Source organism: Sardina pilchardus, chromosome 12 (genome assembly GCF_963854185.1).
Source record: "Sardina pilchardus chromosome 12, fSarPil1.1, whole genome shotgun sequence".
In the NCBI taxonomy this organism is placed as follows: domain Eukaryota; kingdom Metazoa; phylum Chordata; class Actinopteri; order Clupeiformes; family Clupeidae; genus Sardina; species Sardina pilchardus.
This window is the reverse complement of record NC_085005.1, coordinates 4,348,530-4,374,626: the sequence shown is the minus strand read 5'-3', so window position 1 is coordinate 4,374,626 and position 26,097 is coordinate 4,348,530. Positions and strand designations below refer to the sequence as shown.

The following is a 26,097-nucleotide window of genomic DNA, read 5'->3' as shown; positions in this document are numbered from 1 at the left end:
ACCCCATCTTGTGAAGTTAATTATAAAGCCCACCACTCTGAATAACGGTTTAATTGGAATCATGTAATGTTGTTGCATTTTATGCAATAACAAAACATTATGTTGTTATTGCAAAACAACATCCATCTAAACAAAACAAAGAACAACAAAAATAACATTGAAATGTTTTAAAACATGCCTAACTGAAACAACATACCAGTGTTGATTTGCTGTGGCAATAGACAATGTTTATTTAATGTCTAGTTTCATTTCAAATAGGTACACATGTACGGTATTCCTTTTGTTTCTATGTCATATTGATCAATAAAAACATTTGTTCTGTTGTTTTGTTTTACACATTATGTACAATCATACCAAGATGAACGACAGGTAGCCAGGGTTACTTCAGCGCAAAACAGTAAACACATTCACGATGCAACATGCCCCAAGAACCACAGCCCCGATTATCCCTCTCCCCCCACCCACCCATGATCCCCAACTGATCCATGACCCCTCACAGTGTCACCCTCCCTCTCACCCCAGTACCACAAAACAGTTTCAAAATTGCTTGAATTTGAAGGAAAAAAAATATAATAATAATGATAAACAAATCAAATACAACTTTAAAACAGTCACATTTATTAGACTATTTCTTCCTCCACATATTGGTTTGTTGTCTCTCTCTCTCTCTCTCTGTCTCTCAGTTGTTATTATTTGTCATTCATTCTCTTTAATCTCGCTGGCTACAGTTTTGATGCCACATCCACTCAAGGATGTCCATGGTGAAACGCTGGAACCACTGGGGTCACAGAGGAGCAGACAGTGTCAGTTCAGATGTGCTGGAGCACCAATGCGACTGGTTAGTGCGATGCTGACCTGACATAGCGGGGCCCAGATGGGCAGTCCAACAGGCGTCTTGTACCTGGTGAACAAAATGGCAGCTCAGTATGTCAGTTGCTCAGTATCCAGCCTCATCACAGCTGACAAGATGTAGTAGACTGCATGTGATGTACGAGGAGATTAAATCCAATTCCATTTGGACGTCATGGAGTTTTAGTTGATCATTTTGTAGCAAGTTCACAACCCCTCAGCTGTTAAAATGGTGGAGCATTTGTGGTTGTATTAAATGTGATCATTTAGTCTCGGATCTCTCCATCTCTCTCTCTCTCTCTTCTTCAGGTGATTCCTTCACTGCCCAGAGCAGCTCCGCGGAGGCTGATATGCACACGTTCAGGGGAATGGTGGTATTGCCTCTCAACACAAATTAAAATGTAAAAAAAAAAGGCGGACATGCCAGTCACCTACAGTATATCTGAGCCTGGCCCGGTCTGGAACAGAAATTACACACGCACACAAAAGCTATGAGCTAATAAATATTCTTAAGGAGCTTACAGCGCTGCAAATCCTTTCACTTTTGTGCGGGTGTTATGTGGGGCCCGGCGACGTGATCTGCTGTAATTCTTGACAAATCCCGCAAATCTTTCACAGAATTGGGGATGATGTTCCCACCTAGATGTCACACAAGGCTGACGGCTCCAGCCCTCACCAGGGCATCTGAGAGCAGCAAACGTGGCGACGGCAACAAAAGACCAATCGGCACTTCTCAAGGTGACACAAGCCCATTGGATGATGAGTGGAAAATCACTGTATTGCTATTCATTGTACTGTACAGAATGCATTCATAATTTGGTTCAAATCCAGTTTCAAGGTGGTTAACAAACGTAATTCTGTGGTCCTCCTACCAAACTAATGCTACTTTCCTAGAGAAAAAAAAAAAAAGAAAAAAAGAAAACACACACACACGGTGTATTTGAAACCAGATTCATCACTGTTGGAATGACATCTGTATATGGCTTTTCATAGAGTAAACTGGATCAAAAAGCAACATGAACTGGGAGTTTCGCTTTTCGCTTCAAGTGTTTTAACTCAGTTGGAAATTACAAAGACAATCAAAATCCCTTTGCACCCTCCTGGATGGCACCTCAGACATACCAAGACCAGCGAGTCGAACGTGATCTAGTGCCCATCCTGCCACCAGACCTCTCCTGTTCAGTCTGTTGGCAAAGTCAGTTCCAAAATATTCGACAGGACATAAAAGAATCAAGGTCGATGGCAACTGTGACAAGAGCAGTCTCTGCCTCCCACTCCTAGTCCCAACGCTTTGTTTATGGTGTGCACTTGAAAAGACACACACGGGACAAGATTACCATAAAAATAACACTCCTGAAATAGACCTGGAATTTTTTTGTAGATGCAAAGTGCACCTTTCACTTTGAATGCGTGGTGTAGGACAAGGAGAAGCGAGACATTTAGTGTTCTCCTGTAAAAAGTCAAATAAACAGGCTCTTCCCTGGCGGACATGTCTTAAAACCATAAAAGTGCAGATCACAAATCAGAGCGGACTTTAAAAGCCGACAGCCTCGGGTGCTGTTCACTCAAGACTCCACTACCTCAGTCTCAGAGAGCACACATAGGCAAAAAAAGACCCCACGGCCTAATCGGCGGGCCCGGAATAACGATGAGGGTTCTCGTACACCCTAAGTGCTCGGACGTCTTGGAGATGAGTTTTGTGAGCTCGGATTCATCACTGCTACTGATTGGGATGCTGCGATGCTGTTCTCTCGGAGGGTGCTTAGCTCAGGAGAACCACGGAATAATCCAAACAGTCAGATATGCTGCCCACTCCCCCCCCTACACACATACACATGGGTGCTTCCCCTGTGTAGACACGGCCCTGTGATGTTTCTTTCTGTTTGAATTGTGCCATGCCCCCTCCCCTCTGGAAGATACTGGCCGTGTTGGCTGAGCGAGAATATAGAGTAGCATGTCTGGCAGCCATCACACAAGCCTGCCAGCCAGACATCAAAGCCGCATCACCCCCAAGATTTGAGAGGAGCAGTTTGTGTGTGCCAAGGGTTTTCAGTTGATAGACAGGTCCTCACCATGAGAACAGTCTTTTTTTTTTTTGATTACCCAATCTGGGTTACACACATTTTGGGGGTTCACTGACATATGTACTAATATCCTTTCAGAACATGAAAGAAATCGTTCCAAGTAAAATGCATGTAGATTGTCCAACACAATAACGATGACTGACTGTTACTGCAGTGATGAGATGCAAGATGTGTTAGCTGTTAGGTGAAGTACAAAGGCATGGAGGGGCAATAGGCATACACAGTACTGAGGCCTTTGACATGTAGACTGCAGATTCTTCCTACTCTGTAAATTCGTCCATGTTCCCTGGCAAGGCCTGCTAGGTGCCGAAGCAGAGATCAGCCAGACGCACACTCAGAAAAGATGGCCTCTTAAAGCAAGAGCACCCGGTTTCACTCGACCTAAAGGCATTTCTTCACTCTACCTCCCTTACTAAACATTCTATCCTGAAAATTAAAATCCAGAAAAAAAAACGTATCCAGCCGTTTAAACTAGTGTCATGTCGAATGTCCTCTGGAAGGACAGCGAGCAAATGTCTCAATGAGAGACATATTAACAACAAGGCAAAAAATGGCCGTCGCATTTAGCAAGATGGAAGCTACCAGAGATCTGGTACAGGGTGAAGGTAGCCAAGAAGCCTGGGCAGGTGTAGAAGCTGACTGTTTCAGTAACTTTTTATTGTTTTAACTGTTCATTCACACGGACAAAAAGCAGATTGCTTCGTTTTACCAGTGCCATGTTAGCCAGCAATTTTGACATTAGCAAGTCTTAACTGCACACATGGGGGCCCAACGGCAGTAGTTTGGTGTAAATCCTGCACAAGCATGCTTAGTTTATTCCAACTTGAGTTAGAGGCCCAGAGAGACTGAGAAATCTCTGCTGACAGATCTGCAAACGTTAGCATACAATCACAAAGATGGACACGGTGACAGGAACATTTCCTTTTGGATTGCTGGACGGAGAAATAATGACAGCGCGACAGATCGATGCAAAGCTACAGCAGACTTAACAAAGACAGCAACAGCAATTGAGAGAGAAAGAGAGAGAGAGAGAGAGAAAGCGAGAGCAAGAGAGAAAAAGAGAGAAAGTGAGTGGGAGTGAGGGAATGAGAGATTACAAGTAGGAAATCTGCTGACTAGCTTAGCGTAATCATTTCAGATGCCTCACATTTACAACCCTGGGAGTTAGGCAAGATTAGTGTGATACACACAGTCACTGCTGGGCGGGCGTGCGCCCACCCACACACACGCACACACACACGCGCGCGCACACACACACGCACACACACATACACACACACCACAAATTTAAAACCCCCAACAAGTACTTAATCAGAGCAGCGGTTTTGTAATACGTTTTTCTCTCCAGCAACAGTTTCCATTAACGTGTGTGGTGCAGATCCAGCCTGGTGCTGCAGCTGCCTCTGGAGCCCCTAGTGGGTCTCTGTGGGATCCCTTCCTCATGGTCACCCTACTGCTCCTGCGCATTGCTCTCAGGAGGATCCGGTCACCAGCTCACAAACACTACTCCAGGCCACAGAAACAAAAAGAAAGCGTGAAATGAAAATCAATAAAGAACAGAGTCCCAAAGAGACCAGTCTGTTGAGAGCAGCAAGCGTCCTCCAATGTCGCGTCCCTCTCTCCATGGTCAGGTCAGGAGAGAGTTTCGGGAGCGAGAGATGACAGAAAACTAACACCATGTTGTGTCCAACTGTGTCCCTTCAAAAATTATGCAGCCTTGAGTTCCTCGCCTTACTTGCTGAGTTTGCAGGACAGCAAAGGTGGGGTGGGATTTAGGTGGGGTGTTGAGGGCAGAATGAGAGGGAAGGGGGCTCTCCTGTGGGCAAGACAATGTTCACTGTGTTCACATGGGCAAGTTGGGCAAGACAGGACTTAGACAGGACACACACACATACACACACCCACACACACCCACACACACTTTTCTGCACACAAACAGACATAGAACAAACATTAGCAGAGAGAGAGGGAGGTGCCCCAAGGCCCCAGGCCCAGAGAGGCAGGGGGGCCCGGAGGAGCCCAGTGTGAGTGAGCGATGAGGGAGAGAGGGGTCGGAGACAGGCGCTGGATCTCTTGTGCTCTCACTGTAAACTTTGCACTTTGAAGAGAGCACTTTTGGAAACACACATAGCCAAGGCCTTCTTCTTCCTTCTCCTCCTTCTTCCACTCCTTCTCCTCCTCCTCTCTCGCTCTCATTCTTGTTGTTCGTCCTCCAGCACTGTCCTCCGCTGCCCCTGCATGTGATTTCCCAGTTCTCGCCCACAGGAGGGCGCTGTTCATTTGCCAAACCTCTGCTCGCAGCCAGCAAAGCTCTGGAGCGCACCCAGTAGGTCCTCATAGGAGATGTTGGCGTGGGTGGGCAAGGAGCTGTTGCCGGAGAAAGAATCACACACACACACACACACACACACACAGTATAAGTATCATAGGTGCCCAGAAAGAAAACAAAAAATATATAGCTAAACATCATCAAGCATATTACAACCCATTTTATCGTCATATCACGCATCATCACATTTACTACATCTCCATGGCTACAATATACCAATGCTAACCTATTCTTAGGGCGCTATAGAATAGAACAGCCATACATTGACATTCTCATCACTTCTAGAGAGGAAATCGTTTAAGGTCAAAGGTCGCCGCCTCCCAGAGACGGTAGTCGGTAGTCATATCACACTGCATGGACAAGAATACACTGATTTCCAGTGTCTATTTACCCTCCTTACACACCCCCTTTATCCAACCTACAGAATGAAGAACAATCCAGCTGATTTAGTGACCTGCTCAGACACAAGACTACAGACTGGCCATCTCTGTGTGCAAGCCTGAGTGTATGATGCAATAACTCTCCCAAAGTGCAACAATGTGCTGCTGTCCCTTCCATTAACGCATCCAAAACATCATGTTCTGCATGATTCTACTTTGGTCCGCGTCTGTAATCCACATTTCATCACATCGCATATGAGTGCTGATGGACTCCCTTGTGCCGCAAGAGCTGCGTCAATAAAGTGTCATGTTGTGTGAATTACATAACCACTAGAAATTCAGCCCAATCTCAACAAGTGCAGCTTCAGGGCATTAACTTGGGAATGCAATACTGATATCAGGCTGCCATCTAGTGGTGGCATGTGGCAATTTGAAGTGCTGATTTATTTGAGTTTCTACTGATACCTCACATCAGAAAATGAATTGGTCATTACTTAATCAAGAGGATTACCCTGCTGAATTGAGGTAGCCTACTTAAGATTATTCATACTTACTAATGAAGGTAGATACAAAAATGATCATGACCCAAACACAGCAATGAAACACGATGAAAAATATCACTAGCAATGGATGATTCTACCGAGATCCTGAAGTACACTGATTTCTGAACATCAACAGATAAAACCCAATAATAACTCGTAATAGTTAGCAAAACACACTGCACAGCTGCACTGCTCTATCAGATGACTGCAGAGTCTAGCTGTGGATGCTTGCTTATTTGCCTCGAGTGCTAGGACACCTCCAGCACTCTGTATTCCTGTAGAGGGGCTTGGCACTGCAGGAGGGGCTCTAGTAATGGAGGCGACAGGCCACTTGAGCGTGTGTGGCAAGGCAAGTCGCCGTGTTTAACTATTAATCTGCCCTGGTAATTACACCCTCCAGGCATACCTCCACTCCTCTCACTGCAGAGAGCAGGCGTGAGGGCACATGTGTAAACACACACACACACTCTCTCTCTCTCTCTCTCTCTCTCTCTCTCTCACACACACACACACACACACACACACACACAAACACAGGTGTGTCTACACCTGCATGCTCAATCACACAGTGTGCAGCCTCTCATAATCATGCTTCTACTCAACGTGCAGAGAAGTAGTGATTGTTTATTCAGTGACACATAGAATAAACAATCACTACTTCTCTGCACGTTGTCGCACATTATTAACAGCTTTCTGAACACAGGTCGGCAGATCAAACCTGGGGCTCTAGAAAGCGCGAGGAGATAAGCTTAAAAAAGAAAGTTAATAGCGCTATGTAAATAACCAGTCGGGTCTGAAATGAATGAGACAAGAAAACAGAAAGGCAAATTTGCACCTGTGGGTGCAAGCACCTGTTGCTAGCACTATGTAGCAATATGACTGTCTGCCTGTGTGTCTGTCGTTGTCTGAAGGGAGTATTGTACAGTTACTGTAGCTGTAGGCTACCATTTCACCCACACACCCATGGAGACACACACAGGCAGGAAATACTCACATGAACTCTGACAGTCTGATGTGCCAGGGCAGATATCCCAGGGTGCTTTGCACCGCTCCAAACTTCAGCACCAGGTCTGGGTCTGGGATGCTCCTGGACTCTAGAACGGACAAATGAGCAGAGACTGTTAGAACCCGGAGCTTGGGCAACATCTAAGATTTGCATAACCCACCCGATACAAGCATTAATATACATTAGGGCTTTGACTACGAACTTCGTTATTCGAATATAATTCGAATTTTTGAAAAATATATGATATTCGAACGAATTTTAGGCAGCTCTTAATATTCGAACCTGTTATGAGCATCATTTCTTTGTACATGTGTTTGCATGCAAACGTTGTTTTCAGATTCAGCAGCTTTCTCACATCTGGTAAAGTCGTGAATCATGAGCTCATTAGCAAAGGCTAGTCATCTGGGCTCCTGTAGGTGATGTTAGCGAGTGGTTTTTGACTAGCCTATTCAGTTTCCCCACGTGTGTGTAAGTTTCAAGGTAAGCTAATAGTAACTTCCTCATTGGGACAGGCCCCTTTAAGTCTTGGAGTTGGAAGACATTGGTATTGAGATGGTCAGTCAACTTGAATGCAAGAGTTTTAATCTGTGCAGCATACTAATCATGCTAACCGGATAATTTAGCTTGTTGTCTTCTATGCGTCATTGCTTTCACGATTGTGAATGTTTAGGATTTATGTCGAGGGACGGGTGTCCATTGAGCGCGCACGAGGGAGGACGAGAGAAAGGGGGCCATGGAGAATGAGTTTAGGCTATAGCCTACTTAAATACTGTTTGGTTAAGTTGTATGCATAGTGCCTCCACCCGAGCAGCGTTATGTCGCTGCAATCAAGCTTCAAGGGGTCTTGTTTTCATGGAGACAGACGCGGTGTGCACGGAGTGGGCTGTGTACGCGCGCGCGTGTGTGTGAGAGAGAGACACAGACGCATGAGTGATAGAGAGACGGAGGGAGAGCAGGGAAAGGAAATTCAGCTTAATGAATGCTGCGTGTTTTTCAATAGCGTAGCCTAAAAATAATGGTCAAAATATTATTAACAAATATTCGAATACATTCGAAGTTTGATATTAATAAACAAACGAACTTCGAATATGATTTTTGGCCAAAAGTCAAAGCCCTAATATACATTCAACTAAATTACGCTTTTATGGGATGGACGCATGCTACCGTTATTCCCCAACTATCAGCCGCAGCTCACACATTCATTTAGCAAACGTTCTTTGCATAAAACACTGTCCTGCAGCTTATACACAATGTGGCTAATACACAGGAAATGAATGTGTTCAAACATACACACATGCCCCATCACCCGGCGCCAAGAGCAATGCAAGGCTTGTTGTTATCTTATCTTGACCCAAGTCAGTGATGAATTTTTCGCCATGAATTCTGCACTCAACTTCAATTCAACATTGCGGCCATGACGTGTGTCAGTTAATTCTTTGTATTATTTTTTCAATCATCACAGCACAAACACACAGATCCTTTACATTACAAGTATGAAATCAGTATGACAGACACAGTGGCCTCAACTTAACCATTGCAGAGTCGTATTAAGAGCAACAGTGCATAGGAATTCACACATTTCCCAGGCGTGTCTCTCTACACTACAGATTGTCGCATCATATTCAAATTAGTTTGTCAGCAAATAACAGCTACCAGCTACCCTGGCTATGTAGTATGCAAACCCCAGTATGCGTGCTGCGCGGGTAGTGACCTAATCACTTGGGTACTATAAAGCACATACCCCTACCATCCTGAGATACAACAACCACACATCTCTTGCTGCATGGCAGATCAAGCAGCGGACATTAGGCCTAGCATTCCAATTTGAGATCTACAAGGTCCATTCACTGGCACACAATCTCACAGGGAAGCTACAGCTACACCAGGCGCATAACTGAGGCGTTCTGTTCGCTTGGAGTCTGCTGCAACGATTAGCCTCTGCTGTAACGACTGAGACCAGCTACACCAGACGTGAGGCGACGCGAATAGAGCGCTTCAGCTGCACACCATAGTGTAGTCTCCCTGTGAGAGCCTCCTTTGATCCCGGTCTCCTAGGAACGCTACCCGCAGCCAAGGCCAGAATTCCTCGCAGTTCCTCATTTTGGAACAGACAACAATGAATTCATTGCCGTGCTGCAACTCGTGTTCCAGGTACTCGGCAGACTTTTTGGCCGCCTCCAGCGAAAACGGTGGCACTGGCTGCAACAGGATACCTGGGATAACGAATGAGAAGTCACTCACAGGTTCAACAGCCACATCCATTAGCCTTTCTGGGAGCCTCGGAGAGAACAGCACTGTGGTCCAGCATTAATGGCTCATGGTAATGTAATGCGTTTCTAAACCTTTTTCCCTTCGTTTCAGTGGAAACAGTACTCTCAGGAGGGCAGGTACCCGACTCTCTCTGTGTGACGGCTGGCTGCTGTGGTATGCACCGGCATGCTGATAATCTTGGGCAGGTGGTCCCAAAAAGGCCCATATTGTCAATGTCAACAGACACGGTAACCTCAACTGAACCATTGCAGAGTCGTATTAAGAGCAACAGTGCACAGGCATCGACACATTTCCCAGGCGTGTCTTTCTACACTACAGACTGTCGCATCATATTCAAATTAGTTTGTCAGCAAACAACAGTGTCAGTTTGTCATCAAATAACAGCGGTTGTTAATACCAGCTACCCTGGCTATGTAGTATGCAAAAATCCTGAAAAAGTAACTATATCTTATAAACATGTTAAGATTTTCTGGATGTCTGCTGTGCAATATTGTCTCTGAAGTTTTGCAGGTAGTTAGCTCACTTGTTGCATGCCAAAGCTTACTGCTGCTTTAAGTATGACTACCAGGCACATTACTGCCAGTGATGACTAGAATAAGTAACAACACAATGACTCAGTGTGTCCGTTTTCCACAGTAGGGAGAATAAATCACCCGATCAGTATGCAGAACATTAGTCTGAAAAGTTAGTCTGGGGGTGGCGTTGGATCTCTAGGTGAAAGTGTGAAAGGTCTCGGAGCTAAACCATAACCGTCTCTCCTGGATCCAGACGGTGACACTGATCACTCAAAATGTAATGGCTTCTTCCTTGGGTCATTTCAGACCTTTCCTGAACATTTTATCGAAATCCATCCATAACTTTTTGAGTTATCTTGCTAACAAACAGACAAACGTACAAACAAACCCCGATGAAAACATAACCTCCTTGGCGGAGGTAATAAACCACCCAATCAGTATGCAGAAGCGGAGTCTGAAAAGTTAGTTTGGGGCGGTGTTGGATCTCTGGGTGAAAGTGTGAAAGGTCTCAGCACAGGATTGACCTAATGACCCTCTTCCTCTTTAAAAGACACAACCTGGCTCTGTTGCTAAGATGCGGGGCGGCAACTAGCCAACGACTGACTCCGCACTCAGAGACTTAAGCACCCGAGTGGAGACAAGCTACTTAGGGGTCGAGATGATTACCCAGTCCCTTTTACCGCAGGGTCCTGAAAGCCACGGCGGCTGACCAGTTCACTGCCTGCATTAAAATGAGATTAGATGGCCCCACCTTGGGAGCGGAGGCTAAACCAACTGTTTCCTTTCAGGAGCAGTCCAGACATCCTCTCTGGCAGTTAATGATCCGTCTCACCACTTGACATAAGCTCAGGATCGTGACGTGAAAACTTCACGGGCAGCCATATTGGCAGCCTCACCTCTTAGTTTACTATGCGCCTTGTAAGGATTTACTCCCGCCTGTTAGTGTGTTCCTGTTACTTTTTGCCTTCTTGGTCTTATGTTGCTGTGCAGTGGGGTGTAACAGTGCAACCCACAATCGCAAGAGGAAAAGAATCACTGACACTATAGTTTTTCTGCTTCTTGTCTTCTGCATCTGAATGAATGGATTATTACGTTCGGTGCGCTACCAACATGGCGGCAATATTCCTAGAATGCAACGCATGTGCCCGAGCCCTATTTTTACAAGGACACCATTTCAAGCCAGTATTGACAACAGAATATGGACAGCCTACTCTCCTGACATGGACGCTCACCACGGTCACTGCTAAGCTCACATTTGTCATTCCTGTCTGCATGATACTAATTCATTAATCATTCATTAATCAGCGTAACTAAAGACAAACTATGCAGGATTGGCGATTTCATCTCCGGTTTCGGTTTTAGCTCGTTTTATGCTTGCATATTTCTCTGCTGAGCTTCCCCTACAGCAGGGGTCGGCAATTAAGTTTGGCCTCGGGCCAGATATTTTCCAAGCCATTACATAGCGGGCCACAAGTTCACAACCAAAACAATGGCTAATTTAATTAATTAATATCGGAGGAGGTAAAAATGATAGGCGCTCTTGAAATGTCAGAGCAGAGACATTCAAGCAGGCTGATGTAGGTTAAATTTGTCGACTGGTCATTGGGGGCGCTATTAGCCTATATGCCTGTGTGTTTAAAAAAAAAAAAAAAAAAACAGAAAAACATTTCCACGCGTTGCTGTTAGCTGTCAAAAATGGCACTATCAAAAAACCTGAAGAGAAAAGTTTACAGCGAAAACAGGATCTTTAATGATGAATGGACAGAGAACTATGCCTTCATCCTCCCTAATTTTATTAATGCAAAGCCCACATGCCTGATCTGTAACAACTAACGAGGGTGTCTCTGCATGCAAGGAGTACAAGACGGCACCACGAAACTAGGCATGCTAATTTTGCGTTCCTAAATAGCACGCACGCTATGTTTGAAACTCGTGTTTTACTTTTCACAGTTCTATGTGCGTGTTTGATGTCAGGCCTGTTTAAAAGAAGTCGTGTTTTAATTATCACCATAAGCCTATAACAGGACTAGCTTGGAATTTGAGAACCAGCGCTGTCCACTGACTTCATTTGTTTTTGCATGTTGTGCGTTCACGCTGCACCTCGCTGTGTGCTTCTTCACTCGTATTCAGATGAAACAAATAGCTAGCATTTAGATTGATTGAAATTCTTCTGTTCTGGAAAGTTACGTTTCAAAATAAAGAGCATTTTTGAGACTGGCAGTCCGATTTTTAAAAAGTTTTTTTTTTTTTTTTCATTCTCTGGTTCAAAAGATCTCACGGGCCAGATGTTTTTGCTTGCGGGCCGCATCTGGCCCGCGGGCCGCCTATTGCCGACCCCTGCCCTACAGCTTTAGCGTGTATATTTATACATAAATAGGCTGTATATAAATTGCAAGCGTGGTTCTTCTTGTTCCTTACGCATCTCAGACTTCCAGATGTAAACAAGGAGCGATAGCCTCCTGCACAAACTGCAAGGCTGCAATAGCGGATAGGGACACTGGGGGCGGGAGGAAATATTACTGTTTTCGATAAAACTGGTCAGTCAAGCAAAACAACGATTTCTAAGCGATTTTATGACTATGAAAAAGTTGCATAGGGTCTCTTTAATATCAGATTCTGCACAAACACACAGCTGACGATGAAGACTGGTCATGACTTGAAAGAACATGCAATATCAAATTTGAGCACAGTACTTCCAAATATGATATTTGGGGAAGTAACCAACACAAGATGTGTCTGCATCCATACAGGTGACTTGAATGTATACATTACTTCCCAGTGCACTAGTCTTCATTGAGATGACTGCTTGAAGAGAAGCCTTCTACTTGTATCTGTGTGTCAGTCTCTAAACTGTGAACATGACACTACAGCACAGTGAAGATTGGCAGTGTGTGTGTGTGTGTGTGTGTGTGTGTGTGTGTGTGTGTGTGTGTGTTGGTCTAACTCACCTCTGAGTAGCGAGTCGAGCACAGTGACGTCGATGTCTTTGGCGGCTCGCTCCCTCTGCTCGACCGCCCGGCACAGCTTCTGCGCCGCTTCCACGATGCCCTGCCGCCCGTCCTCAGGAGACAGCACCTTCACCACCGCCTGGCACGACAACACTGCACACACACACACACACACACATGTCAGGAGACAGCACCTTCACCACCGCCTGGCACGACAACACTGCACACACACACACACACACACATGTCAGGAGACAGCACCTTCACCACCGCCTGGCACGACAACACTGCACACACACACACACACACACATGTCAGGAGACAGCACCTTCACCACCGCCTGGCACGACAACACTGCACACACACACACACACACACATGTCAGGAGACAGCACCTTCACCACCGCCTGGCACGACAACACTGCACACACACACACACACACACACGTCAGGAGACAACACCTTCACCACCGCCTGGCACGACAACACTGCGCACACGCACACACACACACACACACGTCAGGAGACAGCACCTTCACCACCGCCTGGCACGACAACACTGCACACACACACACACACACACACGTCAGGAGACAGCACCTTCACCACCGCCTGGCACGACAACACTGCACACACACACACACACACACACACACGTCAGGAGACAGCACCTTCACCACCGCCTGGCACGACAACACTGCACACACACACACACACACACACGTCAGGAGACAGCACCTTCACCACCGCCTGGCACGACAACACTGCACACACACACACACACACACACACGTCAGGAGACAGCACCTTCACCACCGCCTGGCACGACAACACTGCACACACACACACACACACGTCAGGAGACAACACCTTCACCACCGCCTGGCACGACAACACTGCACACACACACACACACACACACACACACACACACACGTCAGGAGACAGCACCTTCACCACCGCCTGGCACGACAACACTGCGCACACGCACACACACACACACACACACACACACACACACACACACACACACACGCGTCAGGAGACAGCACCTTCACCACCGCCTGGCACGACAACACTGCGCACACACACACACACACACACACACACACACACACACACACACACGCGTCAGGAGACAGCACCTTCACCACCGCCTGGCACGACAACACTGCACACACACACACACACACACACGTCAGGAGACAGCACCTTCACCACCGCCTGGCACGACAACACTGCACACACACACACACACGTCAGGAGACAGCACCTTCACCACCGCCTGGCACGACAACACTGCACACACACACACACACACACACGTCAGGAGACAGCACCTTCACCACCGCCTGGCACGACAACACTGCACACACACACACACACACACACACGTCAGGAGACAGCACCTTCACCACCGCCTGGCACGACAACACTGCACACACACACACACACACACACACGTCAGGAGACAACACCTTCACCACCGCCTGGCACGACAACACTGCACACACACACACACACACACACACACACACACGTCAGGAGACAGCACCTTCACCACCGCCTGGCACGACAACACTGCGCACACGCACACACACACACACACACACACACACACACACACGCGTCAGGAGACAGCACCTTCACCACCGCCTGGCACGACAACACTGCGCACACACACACACACACACACACACACACACACACACACACACACACACACACACACGCGTCAGGAGACAGCACCTTCACCACCGCCTGGCACGACAACACTGCACACACACACACACACACACACACGTCAGGAGACAACACCTTCACCACCGCCTGGCACGACAACACTGCACACACACACACACACACACACGTCAGGAGACAGCACCTTCACCACCGCCTGGCACGACAACACTGCGCACACGCACACACACACACACACACACACACACACACACACGCGTCAGGAGACAGCACCTTCACCACCGCCTGGCACGACAACACTGCGCACACACACACACACACACACACACACACACACACACACGCGTCAGGAGACAGCACCTTCACCACCGCCTGGCACGACAACACTGCACACACACACACACACACACACGTCAGGAGACAGCACCTTCACCACCGCCTGGCACGACAACACTGCACACACACACACACACACACACACACGTCAGGAGACAGCACCTTCACCACCGCCTGGCACGACAACACTGCACACACACACACACACACACACGTCAGGAGACAGCACCTTCACCACCGCCTGGCACGACAACACTGCACACACACACACACACACACACACGTCAGGAGACAGCACCTTCACCACCGCCTGGCACGACAACACTGCACACACACACACACACACACACACACACGTCAGGAGACAACACCTTCACCACCGCCTGGCACGACAACACTGCACACACACACACACACACACACACACACACACGTCAGGAGACAGCACCTTCACCACCGCCTGGCACGACAACACTGCGCACACGCACACACACACACACACACACACACACACACACACACACACACACACACACACACACACGCGTCAGGAGACAGCACCTTCACCACCGCCTGGCACGACAACACTGCGCACACACACACACACACACACACACACACACACACACACACACACACACACACGCGTCAGGAGACAGCACCTTCACCACCGCCTGGCACGACAACACTGCACACACACACACACGTCAGGAGACAGCACCTTCACCACCGCCTGGCACGACAACACTGCACACACACACACACACACACGTCAGGAGACAGCACCTTCACCACCGCCTGGCACGACAACACTGCGCACACACACACACACACACACAGGAGACAGCACCTTCACCACCACCTGGCACGACAACACTGCACACACACAGGCCAAAGAGATCCAACATACCCTGTCTCTCTTGCACGCACACACGCACACACACACACACACACACACACACACACACACACACACACGTCAGAGTCTCAACATACACCATGTCTCTTACACACACCACCACATGGCACGACGACAACACTGAAAAAAAAAAAAAAAAAACACACACATATACTGTACTGTCAACAAAGTGAGCATACAACATCTCTCGTGAACACATCACACACACAGGTCAGAGTCAACATAGTGAACATACAACTGCCTGGCAGAACATCACACACATAGTCAGAGAGACTCAACATGCACAGGGGTCATTCCACCTCAATTTTTCATTTCCTTCAAAATGTTACCACCTGAAGAGTAACCATTTAAACTGACTTAGCCAAAATATTAGATTGGTATACCTAATACATCCAGAGAAAAACGTTTTTGAACATGGTACCCCCCTTCTGATTTTTGGCACATTGGCGCCCTCATCTAAATCTGCAGCAACGTTCAGATGTCATTATCTCAAAAAGTGTTCAAGCTAAAGACTTCAAATTTTCTGGGAATAATGATTGCTACCTATAGATTCCAAATATTCATTCGTAGGCCGTATGTATTGATACTGACTGTGTTTCAATCTTGTGAAATCAGAAGAAAAATGGCAGATTTTTTTTCAACCCCCACATTGGGTGCTCCATTACACAATTTGTAAACAAAATGTTTGACAAATGGTTATGTCTCTCTACAGAAGTGTTTAAGCTGTCTTTGAAAAAGTAATTAAGAGGTGTCTATATTGCTTTTTTGTTGGAAGTATTGTAACACAAAACTGAAAAATAATCAATTTGGATGATATTGTTTCTCCCCATTACAGAGGTATGACACGCTATACCAATGAATTAAACACATCTCCAGAAAGAGTATGAAATGGGCTTTCAGACTGTGAAATTTCAAGATGGTATTATGGCTGCAGTTATTAAAAAACATTTTTTTAATATTGGTCTATTACAACAATTAGCGTTGCTTTTTTGTGCTATTACTGTATTTAATGATTTCATAATCCTTGTCTTATTCCTAAGTATCAGATGTTTATGTCTCATACTGTTAAACATTTATATTTTCATTTACTTGCTGAGTGATGAACTAATAAAATATTTCCTGTATTTCCGAAATAAATTGCTGCTGTCACTATTTAATGCCACTAGATGTCACTGTTCATGGATATCAGCAATGTGTTGTTATAGTAGACCAATATTTCAAAAATAACATTTCAATAACCATAGCCATAATACCATCTTGAAATTTCACAGTCTGAAAGCCCATTCCATACTCTTTCTGGAGATGTGTTCAATTCATTGGTATAGCTTGTCATACCTCTGTAATGGGGAGATACAATATTATCCAAATTGATTGTTTTTCAGTTTTGTGTTACAATACTTCCAACAAAAAAGCAATATAGACACCTCTTCATTACTTTTTCAAAGACAGCTTAAACACTTCTGTAGAGAGACATAACCATTTGCCAAACATTTTGTTTACAAATTGTGTAATGGGGCACCCAATGTGGGGGTGAGACAGAAATCTGCAATTTTTCTTCTGATTTCACAAGATTGAAACACAGTCAATGTCAACACATACGACTTACAAATGAATATGTGGAATCTATAGGTAGCAATCATCATTCACAGAACATTTGAAGTCTTTATCTTGAACACTTTTTGAGATAATGACATCTGAACTTTGCTGCAGATTTAGATGAGGGCGCCAATGTGCCAAAAATCAGAAGGGGGGTACCATGTTCAAAAATGTTTTTCTCTGGATGTATTAGGTATACCGATCTAATATTTTGGCTAAGTTAGTTTAAATGGTTACTCTTTAGATGGTAAAAGTTTGAAGCAAATCTGAGATGGTCAAGCAGAAATTTTCTCCAAAATCCGTTGAATTGAGGTGGAATGAGCCACAATCTAACAGACACAAGAAGCAAAGATGTGAATTCTCTAGGTAGCCCATCACACCATACTGGGACGTCCTACAGCACATAAACACTTGGTCACCGCACACACAAACTCTCATTCTTTTTTTTATTGATACCAACGCTTCGTCCTGTCGGCCTTTGTCAAGGTTCCTTTGTCCCCAGCACACACATTAACAAAGCCCAAGATGGGACAGAAACAGAACAGAACTAGAAAAGCACCCAGAGAGCGCAAACCTCCGCCAAGCGAACATATAACCGCCTCATGCATCCAGACTGTAATACGGATCACTCCCGTAATCACGGATCACTCAAATGTAATCGTTTCTTCCTCGGGTCATTTCAGACCTTTCCTGAAAGTTTCATCGAAATCCACCCATAACTTTTGGAGCTATCGCGCAGACAGACAGACAGACAGACAGACAGACAGACAGACAGACAGACAGACCCCGATGAAAACATAACCTCCTTAGCGGAGGTAACAAAACAGAACAGAAACTTCAACACCTACAGGACTCAAGTATGATAGTCTCCTCCTCCAATGTTCCCTGCTTTATACAACTTAAACTTACAGCTTAAAGCCCAGTTTATCAAATTCATACTTTCATGCTCTTAACAGTTAGTGGCAGTCTAAGAGCCCTAGGATTGGTAAAACTTGTAGCTTTGTCAATGAATTCACCAACACTGGGTGTGGAAACCTAGATGCAGTTTTCAAGGACGTGAACAAACTAGCCACAAGTGAGAGATACCAACCCTGAGTCACGCAGTGCAATAAATCACAACAACTGGCATGTACTGTAATTAACGAACCTTTATACTACTCCACGCACCCCCATACACAAAGACTGCAGTTAAAGCCCACAGATAATGTCATTTAGAATGCACTCACACAAACACACAAACACACAAACAAACACACACACCAACTTGACACACATGTGCATAATTTTCCATCTCAACAGGATTTCATTGAGACACACAGTCCTACTTGAGAGGACACAACTAAAAGTAAGTTTTCACTCTTGTCCACATTATCAATACTGACTTGACACCATTAACTTTTAAATCAAATCTGGCATAGCTCTAGTATCTCCCTCTACTAGATCAATTCCTTTTTCTACTTATGGCCTATGGCCTTCGGTTTTAGGGTGTTTTTTGTTTATTACTACAATGAGGTTTCCCGGACTCCTATAAAACTGTTCTGCCAGCTCACAGTGGAAACTGTATAAACACTGATACCCTTTAACTTCAGTACGGATCCACAAACACTCTTGACACCCTTTAATTTCAGTAAGGATCCACAGAGACACTGGTACCCTTTAACTTCAGTACGGATTCATACAGCCTACTGCAATCAAAGCAATGGCAATGATTAATGACAACATATAGGGTCAAAATGACTCTTCCATTTCCAGTGAAAGACATCTTACACAATCTCCCACCAACCTATGCAAGACTATGCAATATCATATATGCAATATTAACTTGTCAGGTGCAGGAGTATGGGTGGGTGTGGGGGGAGGGGGTAGTATGTGTATGTGTTTGGGTGCGAGTGGGAGGGTGTGTGTGTGTGTGTGTGTGTGTGTGTGTGTGTGTGTGTGTGTGTGTGCGGAGGAGGGTTGGTGTTGGCTATGTGTGTGTGAATGTGAAGTTTGCTTTTATTTATATTTATATGTCTCTGTGTTATTGATGTTACCGAGACATTAAAGTCTCATCTTAACTTCATACATCACTTCGATGATAATGGTATTCGGTCAAACAAGGAAACACCCCTCTTGGCTTAATTAACAATTCCTTCACAAACTAAAACACTCTCAATTACTAAAACAATAGTTCTATGCAACACCAACAGCAGCTATAGATTCAGATTAGGCAGAAAGAGACACTATACAAACTCCAAACACACTTTGCCTGAGGCCTTGGACTGAAAACGAGCGTGGATAAATGAACTTCTGTAACATTCACTAACACAGCCATACAGATAAGCACATCTAGTCTTGGCGTACTAAACTGGAGATGGAGACAAACACACACACACACACACACAAACACACAATGAACTGGGCGCTGGACACTTCCAACTGAAGACATATGTGCATATGTCCCTCTTTATAAATACTGACTGGACACCATTACCTTTTAAAGCAAACTCATGTATAGCTAGGCCTGTAAAGAGCTCCCTATACACTCTAGGGAGTTAATTCCTTTGTCATACTTACAAAAGTCAGTTTTACAGCATTTCTTTTCACTATAATAAGGTTTCCCGGACTATAAAACTGCCTGGCGGTGGTAGCGTAGTGGTCAAGTACTAGTAGACAGATAAAGTCGGGTTCAATTCCCAGCTTCCAAACTCCCAAGTTTCTCCAGGGACAAAGGCCCTTGAATATAATTGGCACATGTAAGTCTAAGATTTTGTTTTATGTGATCCTCATCTGGTTAGGGGCAGGATTATATTTTTGTTCAAGCATCTCATCTCAATAAGACCCTCAGCTGTTTGGTATCGACCCAAGACAAACAGGCCGGCATCTGCAGACACACTAGCTGGCAAGCCAGCCAGCAAACACAACTCAACATTCCAAACGATTTCCAAAATATTTAGCGATTGCCTTGAACAATAAGGGTGACCACTTGTACAGACATTCATACAAAGACTGAGAGAGAGAGGAGAGAGAGAGAGAGAGACACACACACACACACAACCCTGTGAGGCCATCAAAAATAAGCCTCCCGTATGTTCTGTGCTTGGTGCTCACCAGGCTGGCTGGCTCGAGGCATAGCTCTTGTGTGCCAATACATATCTGCAGCAGAGGGAGTGTATCAACGCAATACACAGGCAAGCCTTGACTGACTAATACAACTTCCCCACATCCTCCATAGAAACATAGCCTGGCTATCACCAGACTAAGCTCAATCTTTTGATATTGAACATTAGTCTGAGGAGTCTGCACTGTATTTCAAATGACTCTCTTCGATTGGATAGTCCTTCAACCAATCAGACCACCAGGGTGCGGTTTGTGATTGGTTCTAGCAAAAGTGGACGGGAAGCAGGAGATAAACGTACAGGTTTCCAGCCTGAGCTGCAGGGTGAAATCCAATCGCCGGCAGATCGGGCTGGGTTTACCCAGTCTAATTGAAACATGCTCTTATATGAAATGTGACCTTATTAAACAAGCGGTTTAAATAATCTAGGATTCAATTAGATACAGAGGATATAATCGTTTCATTTCTACACCACCCAGACATTCGGAAGAGATCAGCTAATGACCCAGACTACTATACACATGCATGCACATAAACACAGATTACAGCCTGGAACTGCATTTATTCTCTTGCAAACCATCAAGTCTTTCCGGTGTAACCTGAGTAGGGTTTAGCTTTGTCCCTTCCCTGCCCATTGTAGTGAAGATATCTGAATCATCACTGAGGATGAGAAAACCAGTTTCTATTGGGTGGTGTTGAGATGATTTCACAACTTTTGCTCAATGTTTCGTTCAGTTGTACCTTTCACCCAAATCTGATGCTTTATTGAAACAGAGTTGGGAACCTGGATATTCTAAAACTGATCATTAATTAGTGGGGACTGGGGAGTACCGGGTAACGTGAGAACAAATAGTTCAAACAGGCATATGTCTATTGTACCTTCTGTGTGTCTGTGTGTCTGTGTGTCTGTGTGTTCTCACCTTGATGGTCTTGTTTGTCACTGCCATTACTTAAAAACTCGACAGAGTATTTGGAGCCATCTGCCCCCAGCTGCTCTTGCTGCTGTTTGAGGATCTCCTCCATCAGCCGGGAGTTATTCCTCCTAAACACACCTGAGAGAGAGAGAGAAAGAGAGAGAGAGAGAGAGAGAGAGAGAGAGAGAGAGAAAATTGAATTTGACAAACATCTTTATTTTACAAACGCATATATCAAGTTACATCTTTAAAATCACAACCAATCCAGAAGAGGACTAATAAATAAAAATAAAGGAGAGAGAGAGAGAGAAAGAGATCGAGAGATGTTAGAGGAATGATTGAGCCACAGTAAAGACATGTTAAATATTCTGAACACACTGACAACAATGGAACAAATTTCAGAGCTTGAGGACTGATTGTTCAGATAGGGAAAGCGTTTCTACTACACTGCGATATGTCTTAATCCCACTCATTCAGGAACTTAATTCGAAATGTCAGCGAGATCTGCTCATCCTTGCTCTTCTAACTGTTCCATGCGTCCAGCTGTTTCTTACATTAACTCATGTGGGCACTGTCACGTGGCGTCCCAGTCACCGCTCAGCTGAGACTGCAGACTCCCAACACCTCACACCGTGAATAACATCATAGATATGAATACACTGTCAGGAGGATGTGGAATAACATGAGCACTTCCATGACACTTCATTTACCCACAAGCCTGAGATCCATTCTACTAAGTCCTCAGTCACATGCTGAAATAAGCGGAACACGGGAAGACTTCAGATTCAACAACTCATCTTAGAATAGAGGAAACTGGCATTCATGTCGTACATTCCTGGGTGAATTAAGACGGAGGAGATAGAGATTTCACATGGCATGCCTGTACTTTGCTAATAACATAACTCAACGGACAGTTTGAAACCAGAAGTTAAGTCCCTTAAGACGATGACTGAATAACCATGTTGGCCCACAACAGAAAACGACAAGATTACTTCACGAAATCACAAGGCGAACCAGTTTCTACACCCCCAAAACCAGAGGAGATCTAAGGAGACCCCATTGTTAAAGATAACGTTTCCTCAGACCAAACTTGTATTTTAAAACGTTTACTATTATTCAGCATTCTTTACTCCCAAGTCCCAACTTTGACATAATAGCTCAAGAACACCAATCAGTCCCAGCTTTGCTATTCCCATGGATATCACGTACGCAGAGGTGCCAGGGGCTATTGGGAGAGGGGAGCCAACTGTCCATTCAACCCAGAAAAGGTAGAGGACGGTAATGATGATGCATCATCAACAGGTTTAGCCTAAGGAAGAGCTCAAAGTTGAGACAGAATGGCTGTTATCTGGCTAAGTATACCATGCGATTCTGTGTCATTCACCACACCCCACTCACAATTCAAACAGGTTACAGTCTGCACAAAGTAGGCTATCTGAAAATAGAGAAAGCGGCATCGGCTTTCTTAGGGATCAAACTAGAAAACCGCTAACGTTGCAGGTTAGCTAATATTTAGTATTGGAGCATATGGCTGACGAGGGTGCACGTGACTGTCATGGTATGTTACACTAGTCTACTAAGCCATAAAATGTTCAGACTTGATTGGTATGCGCTTCATTATTTGGAAGTTGGAACCAACCTTACCTTGATTATCGTACACGCTAACATATGATATCCCCACTGCCATGCACCAGACAACCAGGTTAGCTATGTCCGAATATCGCGGTTCCTCCTCGGCTATCAACAAGCCAACATGTAGAGGTAGCTTCTCTAGCGCCTTCCCGTCCGCGCCAAAGCGAAAACGGCGACCGACACGTTTGCCAGTCGTAGGTGCCAATTTCTTGTGGTTCGGGAAACCCAGTGCTATTGGAACAAGTAGAGCGGCTACAGCCCTTTTCCATATCCGTCCATTCCACTTCCAGAGATGGCTTCGGAACCAGGTGACTAGCGTTCTATGGAGGTGGAGAAGGGCATGTAGAACCCGCCAGACGAACTCGAATACCAGTGCCATGATGCAGTCCTTCAAAACAGAGCAACGATTTCATACAATAATCTTAAATAACTACACCGTCGCCTTCCAAATCCTCGGGCGACAGGCACATACCAAGCTACCGGGGATATGCCATCACTCTCACTGCCAACACTTCATTTTGCCGGCTGCCATTTTTTCTGTCCCAACCTTTACACTCTGAACTCGGAGTGTTACATGGAGCAATCTGATTGGGCAATGACCACACTATTTGATTACGAAAGGGATACTTGGAACCCAGCTGACAGTCTCCCCCTAGGGGACAGTTCAAGACACACTCATTTTTTTTAAATGCACCCTTAGCAGTTTTTTGACATTACTGTAACATGTTTCTAAAATAATTTTTGGTAGTGCAGTGCCCGTTCAATCATAGGATTAAAGGAGATAATTTACAGTGACCTTCATATTCATAAGCATTTGAACACACACACACCTTCTTTGTGAATGAATAATCTATCGTAAATAAATAAATGTTTTTCCTTAAAATATTGGAGCCCCTATGTTAAATTCCCATAGAGGCAGGCAGATGTTTATTTATTATTATTAAATAACCCAAACTCATCACATACCCTTCACCATACCTAGCCTTGGTGTATATTTTGTTTTTGTTTTTTCAGTTAGCCTATTGGCTGATTTGATTTGCATTGAGCAATGCCAGCCTACAATATAAGGAAAATGGAATGTAAACATTTTTATTAAGACGCGTATCAATTCATCAACACAACATTACAGATTCATAACCACTAACCACTGGCCTAACCACTGAATAATCAACAAGCTGATTCTGTGGTCACACATCGTAGTCATAATACTCCTCATTCTCTGTCTGTTCCTCAGGGTCAGAGTCCACTGCATCCTCCACGGTCTCCTCTTTACATCGGTGTTGCTCCAGCAGAGATGCCCGCCAGTGTTCCCCCAGCGTTGGCGCAGGCTCCACGCAAAGCTCCTCTCCGATGTCCACTTCCCGCACCATCAGCGCATGCTTCACACGGAACAGCTCGCAGCTGCAGTTCCAGGGGTTTCCTCCCAGGAACATCCTTTGCAGGCGGGGCAGGTGAGACACCACTCTCTGGCTGAGCGAGGACAGTCTGTTGTTCCGCAGGTTCAAGACCTGCAGACGCTTCAAGGTTTTCATTTCCTCTTCCCGGATGGCAGAGATGCGGTTTTGCTTCAGGTCCAGACGAACTAATGTGTCAGGGAGCCTGAATAGTGGCAGAAATGGGGAACAGGGTTTTAGCTCACAAAGAGACAAAAATCATCTTGGTACGCCTGATATGCATCGATATGTTCCATTCACTTTTAGTTACCATTTCCTGTTACAAAAATTGGCGTATTTGTGTACTACATTTGTGTACCATGAATGCAACAGGCCTACATTGAATACAGGGATACATTTTGTAACAGATCACAAGATATTCAGATGTAAATGTCAGATGTTTTTTCCTACCCCTCTGGAATGCTGGTGAGGAGGTTCTGTTCCAAGGCTAAGTTAGTAAGTTGGAGGCAGTTTTTCAGAGCGTTGGCCTCAAAATGCCTGATGGTGTTGTTCTCCAGAAACAGATGTTTCAGGTGTCGCATCCCAGACAGGTGCTGATGGGTGATCTCCTGCAGGGCGTTCTGCCTGCAGTCGAGCGTCTCCAGCTTAACGGCAAGCCTGCTGGGAAGCACCTTTAGCTGGTTCCCCGACAGCTCCAGTGAGGTCAGGTTGGGCAGGCGGAGACCCCCGTCAACAGACGAAACCTTGTTGGCCGAGACAGAGAGCACCGTGAGGTTCCTCAAATGGGACATGTCCCGGTTCCGGAGGGCCCGGATCTGGTTGCGGTCCAGGCCAAGGTGGAGGAGTGCCCTGGGGAGGTCGTGAGGCACCCGCGTCAGGAGGTTCCCCGACAGCTGGAGAGTTCTGAGCGACTGCAGGGAGGCGAAGAACGCAGAGGACAAGGAGGAGATGCGGTTGCTGGCCACACTCAACAGGTTCAGCTGTGGTAGCCGGAGGGCGCCGTTGACCACCTCAATGCGGTTCCCGTCCAGATACAGGCACTCAAGTTTCACCAGGGCGGACAGGCTGTTGGCCCGGAGGGTAGTGATCATGTTGCTCTGGAGGTCCAGCACTCGTAGACGATGGAGCCCCTCGAAGGCAGCCCCCTGCAGGGCATGGATATGATTGTGGCCCACACGCAGGACCTCCAGGCTGGACGGGAGACCACGGGGCACGTGGCGGAGCTTGTTCTTCTGTAGGTCCAGAACCCGTAAAGAGGACTGTGCCTGGAAGGTGTTGACCTCCACGAGCTCCACGCCACAGGACGAGAGGCCCACCTCCTGTAGGTCTGATAGACCCGTGAAGTCTCTACCCTGAGAAGAATTACCCATTATCAGAAAGGACATGTCAACATAAGCATTTGTTATTCCACACAAAAAGAAAAAGTACACACAGCAATTTAAAAATTGAATGGAAAGGTTATATACAATGGTTAATCCAATCCAATCCACTTTATTTATATAGCACAAATTAAGCAAACAATTTAAGCAAAAGGTTTTCAAAGTGCTGTACAACACAAAGATAATGTAGAGATAACAGTACCTT

At 45.6% G+C, this 26,097-nt stretch overlaps 2 protein-coding genes across 2 annotated transcripts; both read right to left on the bottom strand.

Moving 5' to 3' along the window:
• Window positions 1-478: 478 nt before the first annotated feature.
• On the bottom strand, window positions 479-23,656 carry nus1 (NUS1 dehydrodolichyl diphosphate synthase subunit). The gene is made up of 5 exons (XM_062550540.1): window positions 23,132-23,656; window positions 21,494-21,625; window positions 12,925-13,077; window positions 7,179-7,278; window positions 479-5,300 (listed from the first exon to the last, which is right to left on the bottom strand). The coding sequence occupies exons 1-5, from the start codon at window positions 23,496-23,498 to the stop codon at window positions 5,210-5,212; spliced, it is 843 nt and encodes a 280-aa protein (XP_062406524.1). The 5' UTR covers window positions 23,499-23,656; the 3' UTR covers window positions 479-5,209.
• Window positions 23,657-24,306: 650 nt separating this feature from the next.
• LOC134098285 (nephrocan-like) lies at window positions 24,307-25,883 on the bottom strand. The gene is made up of 2 exons (XM_062551305.1): window positions 24,964-25,883; window positions 24,307-24,718 (listed from the first exon to the last, which is right to left on the bottom strand). Exons 1-2 carry the CDS (start codon window positions 25,881-25,883, stop codon window positions 24,307-24,309), a joined length of 1,332 nt encoding a protein of 443 aa, XP_062407289.1.
• Between the last annotated feature and the right edge of the window lie 214 nt (window positions 25,884-26,097).